This window comes from Euphorbia lathyris, chromosome 8, assembly GCF_963576675.1.
Source record: "Euphorbia lathyris chromosome 8, ddEupLath1.1, whole genome shotgun sequence".
NCBI classification, from domain to species: Eukaryota; Viridiplantae; Streptophyta; class Magnoliopsida; order Malpighiales; family Euphorbiaceae; genus Euphorbia; species Euphorbia lathyris.
This window is the reverse complement of record NC_088917.1, coordinates 24,709,630-24,728,138: the sequence shown is the minus strand read 5'-3', so window position 1 is coordinate 24,728,138 and position 18,509 is coordinate 24,709,630. Positions and strand designations below refer to the sequence as shown.

Genomic DNA, 18,509 nt, shown 5'->3' with positions numbered 1-18,509 from the left:
AAACAAACGCGGGATAACTTATCTTGTGTTTTTTATCCCTATCCCACCTCCTATATTCCTCCTAACAAACATCCCGTAAAGGTATACATGTCTCATCTTAATTACAGTTTGTTCTCTTGTATCTCACTAACTTAAAGCTTTGGAGGCTTTTGTTGCATCTTCACCGCTTGACCTTTATTTCTTATTTTGCAAACACAATTCAAAGATGTTTTATTGTTAGCAATAGTTTGCGAATATGTTAATTTTCAATCTTGTCACGTGCGGTTAGGATGCAAGCGTGTCAGCGAAGTTACTTCTCAATTAATGTGTACGGTTAAGTTTATGAATTTACGCGCCAAAAATTGAATTTTAATTGAAAATGAGTGGCAAGGGACATAAGGATTGAAAAAATCCTTTTTGGGTTTGTAGCGCCCTTATGAAACTTTGCTAGATGATTAATCTTTTTAAGTTATTGTAAATGAATTAAAAGATGAGTAAATAAACGAAAGTGAAAATGTAAAATTGACACAAGATTGAATAAAAAGGGATGTTTATTGATGTGAACTATGGGTTTGCACACATGTAGGCAAATAATTGAAATAATTCTATATCAACAATATAGCATATAATTGAAATAATTCTATTTCAACACTAGCTAAACAATTGAATTGAATGTACATAAATCAATAACATAAATTGTATTGCAATAATTACAGTAAAGGAAGTGAAATTAAAAATTCAAACTACAAACTTGAAGCCAAAGTTGGTTATTTCGGCAAGGCGTTGAATTGACATAGACTTAGGATTCACGATCGGTAAGGAACAGAGCTTACTTCGTTTGTGGATCTTTGATCCAAGTGGGATTCGAATGGAACAAGTAATTAAAGTCAGGGGCAGTTTTGAACCGAACTTTAGATGACTTGTATGAGAGCTTACGAACACAAAATCAGATAAAACGAAAGGTTAAATTGAACTTCAGGAAGTTAGGAACGAAAATTTCAAAAACTGAAACTAGATTTCTGGCAACTGCAATAGGACTTCTAACTCCAAGCGTAATGAAGTAAAGAGCCGGGGGATCTTTCCCATTGTTAAGGAGCCAGAGCCTCTTAGGAGGTCTACTCGAGTCATACATCAACCCTAAAACAACGATTATAAGAAATCGAAAGCAAAAGCAGACTGTAAAGGGTCTGAAACGGGAATGGAAAAGTATTGGACATAAACTATAAAACTTGATAAAAAGTGATTTTTTTTAATGAACTTTTAGCTAAGAAATTGGTAACTTTTGGACTAGGAATTTTGATAATTGTACGTAAAGAACTAAAAAACGGATTTGCTAAAGAATCAGATTGAAGTTAAGACAAGCTTGAGAAATAAAAATAGAACTAGAAATTATGAAGAACAAAGCTTAAAAAATCTAAGAACTTGACATTTGGGTAAGTATTTTTGGGATTGTTGATTGATATCTTGGAATGGGGCTTAGAGTGCTATTTATAATTTTTTGAGAAGAGTTGTTTGTTGGTTGTTACCCACTACCATAATTTTCTTCCAGATTTTGGCCACTAACGTGCCACATCAGCTCACTACTTCCATTCATCAACTTCTTCATATTCTCACTCCAACTAAGTTGCCACATCAGTCCATTGCCTCATACTTTCTTGAATTAGAGGATGGCTGTGAACATGTGTGAGTAAGGAATCAGACTTCAGGTGTGAGCCCTTGATTAGGTTCAGTGTCTGTTGGTGCGTACTGGGCATCCCATATCGTCGAACCATGCGTGTGCCACTGTTGGAATTCTAAACCACACGTCGTGTGGGTTAAGCCACATGGCGTGTGGCTTCCTTTTGCGCATTCCTTGATCCTTAATCATGTTCCACATAACGTGTGACTACGTCACATGTCTTTCCGGACAGAAACCTCCGCATGCTACTCACACGCGGTTCCATTACCAATAAGAATAATAATAAAAAAAAAAATCCCATCTGGTTAAATTGAAAGTGATAGCAGAAAATATCATAATTTGATTATTAAAGTTACAGATAGTAGGGTTGGTATTGTATCAATTAATACAATTATCCTCTTTTGTTCAATTATAAAAGAAAAACATTATAATTGAGATATGACCTTTAACCTAAAAAAAAGACAAATCACCAAAAATTCTAATCCCCAATTTTATTTATTTACTTACTTTTTTTTTTTTTTTTTGATGAACATACTTACTTCATTAGATGAAAAAAGTACAATTACAATCAGAAAACCATAAAGGAAAACCACAAAGGGATGAAATTGACTACAAAGAGCATTAAAAACCCATAAAAGGTATAAAAAGTACAAAACACAATGAAACATATATTTCTTGGAAATCAAAATCCGTAGAAAAGCAACTGCAATCCGATCTTCATCATTCAGACCCTTTCGAATATTCGGATCAGAGTCCTTTCTTTTGTTGCAACCATGTAGATCTATTGATCCACGTATAAAATAAATCGTTTCCGCACTTGCTAAATCCGAAAAAGATATAAATAAAAGAATGATTGGGAGCAAATACAATTCAGACAGATATAGAGATCTGCAAAATATATGGATACTGAATAAGAAAAACAACAAAAAAACACATAATCTAACCCTATGGAAGGAATTCCTTCTTCCTCCTCAAAGTAGATCCGCTTTGATTTGGAAAGAGGAGAATGGGAATGATGGAATTTTTTTTTTTTTGTTTTGCAGAGAAACTGCTGTCATCTTGTAATTATTGAACTTCCTTTATTATTACTTGCGATTTAGGGTGATTACCTACAAAAATAAAAAAAAACTAAAAATAAACTATTGTTCCCATTTCTGCGCACCCTTGATATATCAAGAAAACGAATATACCAAGGAAATAAAAACATAATTGCCCAATAATGATCAATCTCAAATTGGATAAGTAAATTTGATTCACTTATTTAAATATTTGGTAAATAATTTATTAGTCTTCGTCTTTTTACGTAACACATTGTTTAGTTTTTCTATTTTGAAAAACACATTATAAGGTCCCTAACTTTTATCAATATTAACCCTTTGATTCTTTTTGTTTATTTTTTTAGATTTTTGACGGAACTTATCTTAGCTTTCAAGAAGGCTATAGTACAATACAAAATGACCATATTACTCTGTTATTTTCTGTCTATCTGTTTATGCCAAATATAATCGTTAAAAGTCTAAAAAAATAGACAGAAGAACCAAAGGTTACCAGTGACAAAAGATAGGGACCTTATAATGTGTTTTTTAAAATAAGGAGACTAAATAGTGTGTTAGATAAAAAGTAGGATACTAATAAATTATTTATTCTAAATATTTTTTTTATAACATTTACCCTAAATATTTTAATATAATACATTTATCATTTATAGGATTTTGGCAACGGCTATCGGTTTAGCTTCTATAAAAAGAAGGGTTAAGGTGCAAAAATACCCCTAACGTTTTGGGTGAGGAGCAATTTTACCCCTAACGTCTAAAATGGTGCAATTTTACCCATAACCTTTGTAACCAAGAGCAATTTTACCCCTAACGTTAATAATTTGGATCAATTTCAGACAAAATTATAGAACACATACATTTTTGTTCTTTATTTTGCACAAATTGAATATCAATTCATTCTAAAAAAAGGATTTCATGTTTTTTTTGTAATTTAATAATAGAATTGGAGATTAACATTTATAAATTCGGTGAATTTTTTTTTGTCTAATTCGTACAAAAGACATTATATTTTTTTATTTTTTTCACATCCCAACATATGTTTGTGATTTGTTACTGATAAAATGACACGCGTGTGAAGTGTAGATGACAAGATTCATGACTGAGACGACAGTTTGATAAATTATTTATCAAATTGACCCAATTTATCAACGTTAGGGGTAAAATTGATCTTGGGTACAAACGTTAGGGGTAAAATTGTACCATTTTAGACGTTAGGGGTAAAATCGCTCCTAACCCAAAACGTTAGGATTATTTTTGCACCTTAACCCTAAAAAGAATATCGAATACACTAAAATCAAACCAAATTTTAGATATTAAAATATATATTTTTATGTGTTTATATGCTACTTGTTTTATTCTTTTACAAATTTACTTATTCATCAGCTATATTTAACATTGATATATTATACTTCGTCAAAAACAAAGTTGGCATAGCCTCTATCTAAATATTAAAAGAGATATCTTATTATTTTAACGTAACTATAATTTTATTTAATATTTTAATATAATTAGAGAATAAAAAACTTTAAATTTTGAAATAAAAATATTACTTTTTTTTAGTAAAGGTTGGTTAGCAAGGAAAAGCAAGTGATGGACATCTCAGCTATGCTGGCACCCACATCCCAAACTCAAAAGCCCCCCGAATCAAATTTATTAAAAGAATAAATATCAAAGTACAAAAGAATATGAAAACAGATAATCAGGAGAAGTGATATACCATCGCCCTCCAAGATCATGAAAAAAGACCGAACTACAAAAGTCCGAGACATCATCCCACCAATTTTGAAATAAAAATATTACTACCATAGTATGTTGTAAGAAAATAATTTTTTGAAATATGATTTAGACGGAATACGATATGTATAATCAACAATATAATTAAATCAATTAGAGTCTTATAGTGTATTATTATAAATAAATAAAAAGAGCAATGGATCTAATTTTTTAGAGGGGCCAATATCTTATTGAATTTATCGTTAATTTTTTTTTTTGACTTGTTTAAAATGACATGTTTAACTATATAAATTCATTGGCAAAACAATAAAGAATTTAGACAAATCAAAACTCATCCCTTTAAGCATGTTCACAAGATAATAAATTCTTATAAATAAGTTTAGGAGTTAATATACCACTCAAAACAAATTCAGGTGATTAATCAAGGTTGTAAAAAACGTTAGACGCTTATCAGGTGGACATAGCCCTGAAAAATTAGTCGGGGATTAATCGGATTTTATATTTTTGAAAATTTTATTTGTTAATCAACAAATTTATATCTGAGTTCCGTAGCGGGGTGGGAGCTTTACTACGCTCGTCTGATGGTTCTTTCATGGCCTGTCGAAGCCGCCTGCTCCCACTCATCGACGATATCAGGGAGGCAGAAGCGTTAGCTCTCCGCGAGGCCCTGTATTGGTGTGTTCATCTCAATTGTATTAATGTTTTGTCTGAAAGCGACTCTTTGATTGTGGTTAATAGTATAAAATTTGATGCTTTAGACTTGTCTGTTTTTGGTTCAATTATTTAGGACTGTAAGTTTCTCTTAAGTAGACGACACGATTATACAGTGTCCTTTTCCCCACGTTTAGCGAACAGGGTGCTCATGTTGTTGCACGACATGCCCTGTCCAATGCTAACGAGTTTGTGTCTTTTTCTGCTCCGGATTGGTTACAGGAAACTATTTCTGCTGATTTGATTTAAGGAATGCATTACTATTTGTTTCAAAAAAAAATGCGTATTATACTATCTAAAAACAATAATATAAAATTATTTGATATAGAAAAACACAGATATTTTTATCATATATATTTAAAAATATACAAACATCAAATTTCAATACAATATCATTAAAACAACTCAAATAAATAAATATAATGTTCACAAGTAATATAATTCACCAAAACACCAAAAGTTATGAAACAGTGTTCTTCAAAATTAAATAATATATTGAAAACAAGTAGAGAACGCAATTAAACCAAAATAATAAACATAATTCATCACTAACCATGTGATACTGTTCAAAAGTGAATTATAATAAAACAAATAATAATAACAAGCGTTTTTGTTCATCGTTGCTTAGGCGGTATAGGCGGCCTAAACGGAGCCCTGGCGGTTAAAAATCATCTAGGGGAAAAAAAACCCCATATAGAGTAATCGATTTCGAGTGTCTAAATGGTCCAATCGGCTTTTTTTAATAGTGTGATTAATATATCACTTTAAATAAGTTTATGGACTAATAGAACACTTGAAAAAGAGTGCAAAATGACTTTTTTTAACAATGATGAAATCACGAGGGTAGGACGGGAAGGGACTGCTACCTCTAGCTCCGCCACTCACAAAAACTAAATAATAAAAAAAGGGCAAAGTATGAAAAAAACGCTCGTAGTTTACCTTATTTGCAAATAGAGGTCCGTGGTTTAAAAGTTTGCAAATAGAAACATGTGGTATGCTTTTTTTACAAAACAAAATATTTAAAATTAAACTTTTAAGTAATCGATGACAATTAAGAGTATTTTTTAATTTTTTTCAATTATATTTACATATTGACAAAACACAGATCCCAAAATCAAATTACAACTGTGTAAAATGATTTTTTTTTTTTGATGAAAGGAAAACTTGCATTAAGAAACATAACAACTACAATCAGATTTGATACAAGCAGATATAACTTCTGGATAGGAACCTATCAGAATACAAGGAGTTATCAGCTTAGTGCCCCATTTAGCTAATTCGTGTGCAGCTCGGTTTTGTTCTCGGGCTTCATAGCAGAAAGTAACAGACAACAGTTGAGAAGCAACTGCTTTTATTTGTTGTACCATAACATCAACATAAGAGATATCTCGCCCTTGAACAATTGCTTCAATCGCAGACTTGCTATCAGAGGCAACGAGCAAGGAGGGATATCCCAAGTCTTTTGCAGCTGACAAACCTTTGAGGATGGCAAGGAGTTCGGCATGACCTGCAGACCAGCATCTTCCAATTGGGCAGGCTCCTGACATTAGAACATAGCCTTCGGATGATCTTGCAAGAAAACCCGCTGTGCTTTCTCGGTTGCAAGGATTGTGAGCTGCATCACATTGTACCTTTATAATACCTGGAGGGGGAGGCGTCCATAGGGTGAAAGAACTTCGACCAGCTGCTGCAGCACAGTTGTGGTCATAATTCCAGGTTGTTGCATTATTGATGCCTTGGTAGAAGGCTTGCTCTGATAACTTCATACCGTCACTACGGAATTTATTGTAAGCGAACCAAGTCATCCATAGAAAGGATAGGTATGAGAGATTGGTAGACTTATCGGACCCAATCCAAGCAATTGTCACCTTCCACATCCCAAACTTTCACTGTAAGGTCAAGTCCTTTCCATAGTAATTTAGTTTTCCTGCAGAATTTGAACAAGTGGAGGAGGGATCCATCTTGCCCCTGGCAAAGGTGGCAACCTTCATCTAATGTGATCTTCTTTTGCGCTAAATTAGTTGAGGATGGTAAAGTGTTATGGCAGGCACTCCACATAAAATGAATAACCTTTGGTGCAAGTTTAATCTTCCAAATGTGAGCCCACAAACTGTCAGGTCTGTGTGATGATTCTGCCCTATTGCCCAGTACTCCGTTGATGGTTAAGGTTGTCCGATACCCCAACTTTACCGTGTAGTTTCCTGTTTTCGTGTTCTCCCAAAAGAGGTTGTCTTCTCGATTTCGGTTTCCTAACGGTATCTTTATAATCCACTCAGCATCTTCCTCGAAGCAGCAGTGCCGGACCAGCATAGAATTCCAGGATTGTGTGCATTGGTCAATGAGTGAAGAGACATATGCGGTAGGGGTGGAGTTTTTGAGAATTAAGGGGCGGTGGCAAGGGATTCCGGGGACCCATCGAGCCTCCATGATTTTTATTTTGTCTCCCTTACCAACCCTCCAGGTTCCGCTTTCAGTGACAATGTTCCTACAGGCCAGGAGACTTCTCCATACATAGCTGTCCCCCGCTTTCCCAGTTGTAATGAGTAGGGATTGATTACACAGATATTTGGCTTGGAATATTTTGGAGCAAAGCGAGTCGGGGCGATCCATTATTCTCCACACTTGCTTTGCCAGCATTGCTTGATTGAAGGAGAAAATGTGTCGAAAGCCCATCCCTCCTTTTTTAGAGGCGCACAATTTACCCCATCTCATCCAATGTATTCTTTTCTTCGTATCGGTTGATCCCCACCAGTAGGCTGCCATAAGGGCATGGAGTTCATCACAAAACGTTTTTGGTAGGAGGAAGCAACTCATTAGGTATTGGGGGATAGCTTGAGCCACGACTTTGATCAGAATCTCTTTCCCGGCTCGTGATAGGCATCTCTCATTCCAACCTTCAACCTTCCTCATAATTCTTTCCCGTAGTGACTTGAAGATTTCCTTTTTTGACTTTCCGATGAAAGTAGGCATCCCGAGATATTTAGGGAAAACGAGAACTTCCCTTACCCCAAGGAGAGATGTCATTTCCTGCTTATCTTCTGCACCCACATTCGGACTAAACTTAATCTCAGACTTTTCATAATTGATGCATTGCCCAGAAGCTCTTTCATATACCTACAGGAGATTTTTGACAGTGGCGCATTCATCCCTTGTTGCCTTAAAGAAGACCAGTGAGTCATCCGCAAAAAGTAAGTGAGATACCATGGGTGCATTACTGCTTACTCTGATTCCATGTAAAACACCATCCAATTCAGCTTTCTTTATCAATGCTGAGAACCCTTCCGCACACAATAAGAACAAATAGGGTGATATCGGGTCTCCCTGACGTAGACCCCGGCTTGGTTTAACAAAACCTTTAGGCACCCCATTTATAAGGAAAGAGAAAGAAGCTGTAGATATGCATTTGATAATTAATCTGATAATGTGAACAGGAAAGCCCATAATACTCATAACACGTTCAACAAAGGACCATTCAACTCTGTCGTATGCTTTGCTCATATCTAGCTTTAGAGCACACATACCTTTCTTGCCTCTGAATTTGTACTTCATTGAGTGGAACATTTCAAAAGCGATCAATGCATTGTCCGTGATGAGTCCTCCCGGGACAAAAGCACATTGCGTCTGTGATATGATAGACTCCAGAGTCGGCTTGAGACGATTTTCAATGACTTTAGAGACTAATTTGTACGTGACATTGCATAGACTGATAGGGCGAAGGTCTTTCATTGAAGTTGGTGATTGGATTTTTGGGATGAGAGTGATATAGGTGTGATTAAAATCATTTGGAAAATCATTACCTTGAAGGATTCCGAGCACCAGGGATGTAATTTATTCACCAACAATATCCCAGTAAGTTGTGAAAAATAATGCTGGCATGCCGTCCGGTCCTGGCGCCTTGAGCGGGTGCATTTGATCAAGAGCATCTTTGACCTCTTCACGGGAGAATGGCATAGAGAGCTCGTCAATTGCATCTGAGGTAAGTCGAGATTGGATGGCATCCAAGACGATATCCTGGTTGGTCGGTGAGGCCGTTGAGAACAGGTTGTCATAGAAGGAGGACACTATTGTTACAATCTCCTCTTCTTTGTCGCACCATTCTCCTTGATCATTTTTTAATCGGGTGAGGGTGTTTGTTTTTCTTCGGGAGCTTGCCTTGGCATGAAAGAATTATGTGTTTCTGTCACCTTCAGACAACACATAGCCCGGGACCATTAACGCCACATGACTTCTTCCTTCTCCTGTAATATTAGAATCGACTCCGTGTGCTTTGCCATTTGTTTCTCAACCTGGTCATTAGGAGCTAACATTTGGAGGGAGGAAAGTTTATCAGAGAGTTTTCGGATCCTAGAACCGATATGTCCGACTACCTCCTTATTCCATTGCTGGAGATCATGAGCACATAACTGTCGTTTTGACATGATAGTGGACTGCTCTCCCTCGGCAGCTGACCTCTAGGAATTCTCAATAACTTGTTTGCAAGAATCTTCCTTGACCCACATTGCTTCAAACCGGAATGGTCGTCGTTCGAGTGCTTTAATCCCATTTGAGTCAAGCAAAATAGGAGTGTGATCAAAGCTTACTCGTGCTAAGTGATAAATGATGGATTCGGGGAACATTACATCCCATTCAACTGTCCGGACAAAACGGTCCAGCCTTTCACGTATCAGTGTTGTTCCTTGCCGTCGATTAACCCAGGTAAAAGCTGGGCCTTTATATCCCATGTCGAACAATTCACACTCACTAAGACATGATCTAAAGGCCTGAAGCATTCAGTCGTTACTGTCCCGGCCTCCTTCTTTCTCAAAAGAATACATTATCTCGTTGAAATCGCCAAAGCAAATCTATGGTAGTGATTCCCTATCCCTCAGCTCACGTAGCATTGCACATGTCTTGAACTTGTTTTGAGATTCAGACCATCCGTAAACACCAGTACCTCTCCAAATCATGATTACCTCTGAATTTTTCACACCAAAATGGATGCAGTGGTCGGCATATCCCAGAATGTTCACCTTTAACTCCGTATTCCATAGTAGAAGTAGCCCCCCAGACTTTCCCATTGCAGGTACAGAGAAGATGTTATATCTTAGAAACCGCCGTTTTATTCCTTCTACACTTTGATGATTTAGTCTTGACTCCATCAGAAAGACCAAATCAGGGCAGTGACGGCTCATCAAGCGAGCCAATGTTTGGACCGTCCTGGGGTTGCCCAGCCCTTGGACGTTCCAGCTGAGGATCCTTATGATGTCTGGCGGGGCTGGCCGCCAGCCTCCGCCTTACTCTAGGTGTGGTGATAATTGATACCGTCACAAACTCTCTTGGAAGAAACGCCATTACTGTCCTGGGATTTCTCAACGGAGTAGTCTTCCCTTTGTTTCCTCTTACTCGAGACAAACTCCTCAACAGCCATGGCCTCTGATTCATTGTTGAGAAAGTTCGTGGAGTTCGAAGAGCTTTTACCCTTCACAAGCTTTTTCCTCTTCCCTTTATTACTTGAGCAGGAGTTAGCAGTGACTTTGCATACAGATGAAAGACAGGGGTTTGTGTGGGCAAAGAGGGAGTCATTGGAGACAATTTTGACTTCATGTAGATTAGTGGGGTTGGGTATTGTGCAGGTCTTGATTGTGTCAATGGGTGGGTTTGGTGTAGTTAAGGCTTTGTCTGTAGTCATTTTGGTATTAGGAAAGACAGCATAGTTATTTTCCTGCGCCCCATCATTTAGAAGCGGTGCATTTAATTTCCTGGATAGAGCAGACTGATTGGGTCTATTTGTCAATTCTTCAGCAGCTGAGCCATCTAAGTTGAGCTTATCATGTCCCATCTGCACTGTACATAGGCTTTTTCCAAACTTAGAGTCAAACTTTTGCCCAATTGAGCCGCTTACCTGTCCCACTTCCTTGCCTCTGGAGTCTCCAATCGCCTTGGTCAACGGAACGTCATCCTCCTCCATCATCACTTGATCGCCATCATGGATATTCCTCCGATCGCCGGATTCTGCAAGTGTTAATTCACTGTGAGTTTTGGGGAATAATTGCCGGCAGACATGTTTGGGTTCTCCTGTAACTTCTGCTATTATTTTGGGAGCTGAGGAATCTATTCTAACAGTTCGTAGCTTTAAGGGGGTTGCTCTGAGATTTTGGTTGTATGGCCATTCAACTTCATCGAGATTCTTTGGGAGTTCAGCGCATTCCTCATGTACATGGCCAAGACGTCCGCACCAGTAGCAGAAATTTGGGATTTTCTCATATTTGAAGGTTACCCACACGATCTCGCCTCTTCCATTTTTTATTTTAATACCGCGGAGCAATGGCTTTCCAATTTCCACACTAACTCGTGCCCGGACATAGTTGCACCAGGAGCCTACTCCTTCTTTGTCAATGTTTAAGACTTCCCCAGTAGCACTAGCCACTCTTCTGATTGATTCTTCATCCCTTCGGTTGAGTGGCAAATTGGATATACGGATCCAGAAGTCGCAGCGGTCCAGACTTAGTTCAGCAGGTTGTTCATCTCCCTGGACACTTCGGGTGATGATAAGGTTTCTTTCAAAGTGCCACGGACCATCACGGATTACTCTGTCTTTATCCATATTTGTATCGAACTCACATAGAAACATGCCATTTCCTAGTTCCTTCAGTTGGAAGGAATTGATTCTCCAAGCCACCATTAAGGCTTGTGCCATGCCTCTTAGGTTGAGAGGTTTTGTTGCTAGCACTCTTCCGACCAGGCTCGGTTTAGCAGGCGGAACCTCTTCTTGAACCTGTCCAGCAAAGAGGTTATCACCTTGTCTTCAGAATCCTTTAGATTTATCTTTGCTAGTTGGTTTTCCAGGAGTGATTCCATAACTGGGAAAGGTAATGTGTGAAAAGGGTGTGAAGGGGAGGTAGTTAGTTTGTTAATTGAATAAGGATAGGAGAACAATGAAGATACCACACAGGGAAGCAGCCTAACACAGAACTAGCAAGCTAGTTGGGGAGAGGAAGAAAGGACCACGATCGGGCATGTTTTTTTCCAAAAGGCTGCTTTTAGTGTGCACTGTGTAAAATGAATTTAAATATCAATTTAGTTCATAAATTGTAAGATTAGTAAAAAACGTTAAATTCCACCATATTATTTATTGTTTCGATTTAGAAACTTGTTTTTTTTTTTGGGGGGGTTGTGTTTTGTGTTACGTAAGAATAATTTTTTTTAAAGATAAAAATATATTTGATTGTAATCAGAACTTAACCGTGTAATTGTAATACTTTGTTTTATAAATAAAACATACCACAGACTTTTATTTATAAACTTTTAAACCACAGATCTCTATTTGTAAATTGGACAAACACAAACATTTGTTTCGTACTTTTCCAAAAAAAAAAAAATTACAATGAAGTGTTAATCACAAAATTGTTAAAGTAGGGTCACATAATAATATTAGCAATTTACCTAACCTTATAAACGAAAATTTAAAGATAAGACTTCTAGATAAGACAATTTGTCAATAACCCAAAATTGAAACAAGCCTAGTTTTCTCCGGCCTAAAATTAATCGTCAAATTCAACCAATTAAAATTTGTCACGTATAACATAAATATTTGTTTTTCTATCAAAACTTGTAGCACAATTAATCCAGAATTCTTATCTTAAATTTTCGTTTACAAGGTTAGGTAAATTGGTAATATTATCATGTGAGCTTAGTTTAAGAATTTTATGATTTTTTTTAGGGTTAATTACAAAAAAAAAAAAAAAAAAAAAAATACTCTGTGTTTGGTCGATTTGCGATATGGTACTTGTGGTATTTTTTTTGTAAACGTAACCTTGTGGTTTGCAAAATTTTGCATTTGAGTTCACTTTGTCAGAATTTGATCGATAACGACTTCGAAATGAAAATTTTTAAGAGTTAAATTATATTTTAAACAACTTTAATTCTTAAACTTTTTAGGTTTGAGGTCATTTAGGTGTTGTTTTTTATGGGAGAAAGATAATTTTAGAGAGAGAAAATTTCAAAAATGATGATTTTAAAAAATTAAGAATATGGTTCCATAGTAAATATGATACCAAACAAGTTTAATTCTTGAAAATTTCATTTTGAGGTTGTTATTGGCCAAAGTTTGCAAAATAAAAAAAACATGTAAAATTTTGCAACCATAGGGTTGTGTTTGCAAAAACAGAATACCATAGGTACCACATAGCAAATCAGCTAAACTACATGGTACTTTTTTTTTATACAAGAGGAAGAATAAACGTCCCGAAACAAAAAGCAAAAAACAATAGAACCATGACGTCCGTGCTCAAATATTTATAGTTTTTGACGGAGTGGGAATCGAACCTCAAACCTGTCAAGCAGAGGTTCAACATCTTACCACTCGGACCAACCCTCGTTGGCTAATTTTGTGTACTTATTAATACTGTAACAATAATATAATCATGATTTTGAATATCTAATCAATTTATAATTATAATATAATTATAATGATAATAATAAAAGCGATATAAGTATAAATTAAGAAAAAAATATATATTGGATCACCTAAATAAAAGTATTATATTAAAAAAAATGAAAACATGTATTCTTAATTAGGACATTTTGTGTATTTAAAATCCATGTGTAGATGCATGGAAGGAGCCATGAAAATGGTATTTATGTGTTTGCCAAATAAAGAAATATATAAGGAGGGAAATTGGGAAAAAGGATATGGAAAACAAATAAAAACTCATTTGAGTATAATTTGAAGCATTTGAGTATAATAAATTATTTTAAGCATCTTCAAAAAATAATAAATTATTATAAGCAAATTGTATATTTACTTCTAAAATTGCTTATAGTAATTTATTATTTTTTCAACATGCTTATAATTTATAATGAGTCATTTAATTGAATTACATGTTTATAAGTAATTAATTTGGTAAGCTTGACTTAATGTAATTAAAAATAAATGATAATCGGGATAAGGATCAAATTACCTTAGCGTTTTTGAAAAAGTGCGAATTTAATCATAGTGTATGAAATTGTGCAAATTTAACTTTAATGTTTCCAAACAAAATAAATTTTAGTCTATGTTACAAAAAAAATAAAAAATATTAGTTTAACTGTTATATATTTAGTTGATACATTTCAAACTGGAGCAGTTTCGTCAATTGTTTTGTTGACTATTTTTATTATATTAGTAACGCAATAAATGTTTTAGATACTTTAACTAAAATTTTTGTGATTAATTTATATGCAGCAACTAATTGTTAGCATTTTAACATGTTTTTTTTTTTTTTTTGTAATACATTAAATTTGGAAGGTTTTTCGATGTGATATTTAAATAACAGTTAAACAAGTCTTCAAATTTTCGGTATCATATGGTTAGGATTAAATTTGAACATTTTACACGTTAGGGCTAAATCTGTACAAAAACATTAGGGTCAAATTTAGCCTTTATCCCTAAAAAAATCTGATGTATTAAAATAAAAGATGTAAGAACTCAATAAAAGAAATCGGAATGAGCAGGACCAAAAATGCATTTTTCCAATTCTAAATACGGAAGTTAAGGAGACTAGCAAACAAAGAAAAAGATTCCAACTACCTAACTTGGTCCAATTTCATTCATTCATCCAACATTTAATTTTTAATTAAATAATAATGGAAATAAATATTGGCTGACTGACACTCCGACGTTAAAGTTCCTTTTCTATCTGAATTCTGCTTCCCTTGAAGAAGAAGAAGAATCATGGAGCAACATAGCATAGAATATTCACTTCTGGGTAGTGGAATCTCAGCTGATCAGAAGATTAAGATTCGAAAAGCTCTGTTCTTCTTTCTTGCTTTCTTCGCAATTTCAAGTTTGTTTTATCTCTTCTTCATCTTTGATTTCAGAATTTATATTCTTCTTACCTGTAATTCAGAAATTCAAATTGGCTAACCTTAATTCCAACTTCTTTTAAGGCTTTAGAGCCCCCAAATCAACAGCAAAGGAATTCAATTCATCTCATTTTAGATCTGTTTATACATTTACCTTTTGATCTTTTGAAATGAAATCTTTGACTCCTAATCTATTCAAATAAAGAGTTATTAGCTGAATTTAGATTGAACATTCCTAATTGTTTGGAGTTAGAAGATTTCGGCCCGTTTGGTTTAGCCGATGTTTGGTGTTGTTGTTTGGTTGGAAAAGCCGGTATTGCTGGGAAAAACTACTTTTCAGATAAATAGTAGTTTTCTAATTAAACACCTAAAACTCAGTAAACATGATGAAAAAAATGGAGTAAACAAACACCCATTCGTTTTGAATCAATTTTCTTAATATAGACAAGTCCGGAGCAAAAATGTTTTATTTTAATAACATTTTGGATAGATAAGAGCTTTTTCCGGACTATTGGATACATAAATGCATATGAGGGTGTAGTCATCGGTACAAAAGTGAGCCCCACATGGGTTCGCTTCCGTTACTACTGATGGAGTCCCATTAGTGAAACAGTATTTAAGTCATGTCGTAAGTTACTCTATTTTCCTACAAAAAATTGAGTTGTGGGTTGTGTCGTAGACAAGTGAATGGTGATGCTAAGCAAATGGTTTTAACTGCAGTTCTAGGCCTAATATATGGAGGAGATTTAACTTTTTGGGTGGCAAGAGGAGGAAGCAATTTGAAAGAGAGGATTAAGATTGATAATGCTGAAATTGTGGAGTCAGAGGTAGGTGTTGTTGCTGCTGATGACCGGAGATGTTCGGTAATTGGAGCAGACATTCTTCGACAAGGCGGACATGCTGTTGATGCAGCAGTAGCAACAGCATTGTGTGTTGGAGTTGTTAATCCAATGGCAAGTGGAATAGGGGGTGGAGCATTCATGGTTGTTAGGTCTTCTTCAACTCTTAAAGCTCAAGCTTTTGATATGAGAGAAACTGCTCCTTTAGCTGCTTCACAGGTGAAAAATACTTCTCTTTCACCTTAAATATACTAGTTTTATGTCAAATTATAGTATATGAACCGAAGTGACAAATAGATCCAAGTACAGGGACTAAATTTTAACTTTTGTCAAAGAACAGGTAGCAAAATTTACATAATCTCATCTCATGGCCTTTTTAATGTAATTGAATCAAACAGAATATGTATGCAAACAACATTGATGACAAGTATTTAGGTCCACTATCTATTGGAGTTCCAGGAGAGATTGCTGGCCTTCATGAAGCTTGGTTACAACATGGACGTTTGGCTTGGAAAAAGCTATTCCAGCCTGCCATAAAGCTCGCAAAAGGGGGTTTCGTTGTTCTTCCTTATCTCGGGATAGCCATAGCTCATTCTGCGAAGAAAATCATGGACGACCCTGGATTGCAGGAAGTGTTTGCTCCAAATGGGAAGTTGTTACAAACCGGTGATGTATGCTACAATGCAGAGCTAGGCCGGAGTTTGGAGGCAATCGCGGAACAAGGGCCGAACGCCTTCTATAATGGTACTCTTGGTGAGAAGTTGGTGCAGGATGTTAAAAAGGCGGGTGGGTTATTGACGATGGATGATTTGAAGAGTTATGAAGTGGAGATAACAGATGCCATGACGGCAGAAGTTATGGGTTACACAGTGTATGGAATGCCTCCCCCTTCGGGCGGAACACTCGGGATGTCAATGGTGCGTAATATCTTTTATTCTTCCATTTTCCGTAGCATTTTGGTATCAGATGAAAAGAGGAAGAACTTAAATCTATGTTAGAACATAAATTTTGAAGCATGTAGATTGAGTTTAAATGAATTCTGAAATGGAACAGGTTTTGAACATCTTGGATAGCTATGGAACTCCAGATGCTGCAAAGGGAAATCTCGGTCTCCATCGGTTAATTGAAGCATTGAAACACATGTTTGCTATTCGAATGAACTTGTGCGACCCCGAATTTGTAGACATAAAAACTTATATATCCCAAATGCTTTCCCCATCCTATGCTGCGGAAATTGGGCGAAAGATAGTAGATAACACTACCTTTCCTCCAGAATACTACATGAGCAGGTATCAGCAGCTAAGTGATCTGAGTGAAAGTGTAAATTATCAACCAATAATCATCTAAAGCTATTAGTCAATAATCTGCAGATGGAGTCAGCTTAGAGATCAAGGAACAAGCCATTTCTGCATCGTTGATGCACAGCGAAATGCTGTATCGATGACTACCACAATAAATTACGGTTTTGGAGCTGGACTGTTGTCTCCTTCAACCGGTATTGTGCTCAACAACGAGATGGGAGACTTCTCTGCACCAACAGAAAATACCCCAGACATGCTTCCTCCTGCTCCAGCAAATTATATTGAACCCAAGAAAAGACCTTTATCTTCTATGATGCCTATAATTGTTACCAAGGTATAGCTTTTACACTCTTAACAGTGTTTTTTTCTACCACCAGTAAAGCAATAGACTTGAAAATTCTCTGGTTCCATCACTGCAGGATAATCAGGTGGTTGGGGTCTTAGGTGGTAGTGGAGGAATGAGAATCATTCCGGCAGTAGTTCAAGTTTTTATCAACCATTTTGTTTTGGGGATGGAACCTTTAACTGCAGTTCAAAGGGCAAGGGTCTACCACCAGGTTTCTGATTTACATAGAATGAATATTTCTTTCTTCTTTATTTTTCCAATATGTGAAGAGACCATTGACTACATCGATCGGTTTTTGGCAGTTAATCCCGAATACTGTTGAGTATGAGAACTGGACTGTTATTGATGGAGAACACATAGAGCTTGCTGAGGAAACAAAAATATCCTTGACAGAAAAAGGGCATGAACTGGAGGCGGTAAATGGAGGAGCCATTGTGCAGCTTGTTGTTCAAAGCCTCCAAAACCAAAACCCTATTGTCCATGGCCGAAAAAACGGGCGAGATTCTTACAATGACCAAATTTTGCATGGAATACTTACTGCAGTATGCGATCCGAGAAAGGATGGAAGACCAGCCGCTGTTTGATCTTTAAGTCTTCTGCGGAGGGAATTTGCTAGGTAAGGTTAGGGATATTGGCAGAATCCACATTTTAGTGAAAGAATCATTTTTAGAAACCATGTCCATCTATATGCATACAGCTTGTAAATATTAGGCGATTGTAAATAAATTCTGTGTAACTGTTACGCATTTTGATATGTATAATAACAGAAATGCAAATATGCTACATGCTAAAAATTCTAGTTTGCTATGAATATGAAACAAGCATACTACTGCAGAAAATATTACCCTACCGCAGCACAACACAAAAATTTCTGCCAACATGTTTGCATATCCGTAAACTGGATACCATTTGCCATAGCATCAGGGATTTAACGGTCCAGACTGAAGAAAGTTCCATGATCTCGATTGCAAATTTATGCTTAAGCATAACGAGTTATGATGTTTTGCGACTTGTTGCAATTCATCATAATCTGTTCATGCAAAG

The 18,509-nt window shown here is 36.0% G+C and overlaps 1 protein-coding gene across 1 annotated transcript; it reads left to right on the top strand.

The window, feature by feature from the left end:
* Positions 1 to 14,730: 14,730 nt before the first annotated feature.
* On the top strand, positions 14,731 to 18,276 carry LOC136202547 (glutathione hydrolase 3). The gene is made up of 7 exons (XM_065993239.1): positions 14,731 to 14,960; positions 15,700 to 16,037; positions 16,217 to 16,735; positions 16,872 to 17,107; positions 17,189 to 17,453; positions 17,539 to 17,676; positions 17,768 to 18,276. The coding sequence occupies exons 1-7, from the start codon at positions 14,849 to 14,851 to the stop codon at positions 18,047 to 18,049; spliced, it is 1,890 nt and encodes a 629-aa protein (XP_065849311.1). The 5' UTR covers positions 14,731 to 14,848; the 3' UTR covers positions 18,050 to 18,276.
* The last annotated feature ends 233 nt before the right edge of the window (positions 18,277 to 18,509 follow it).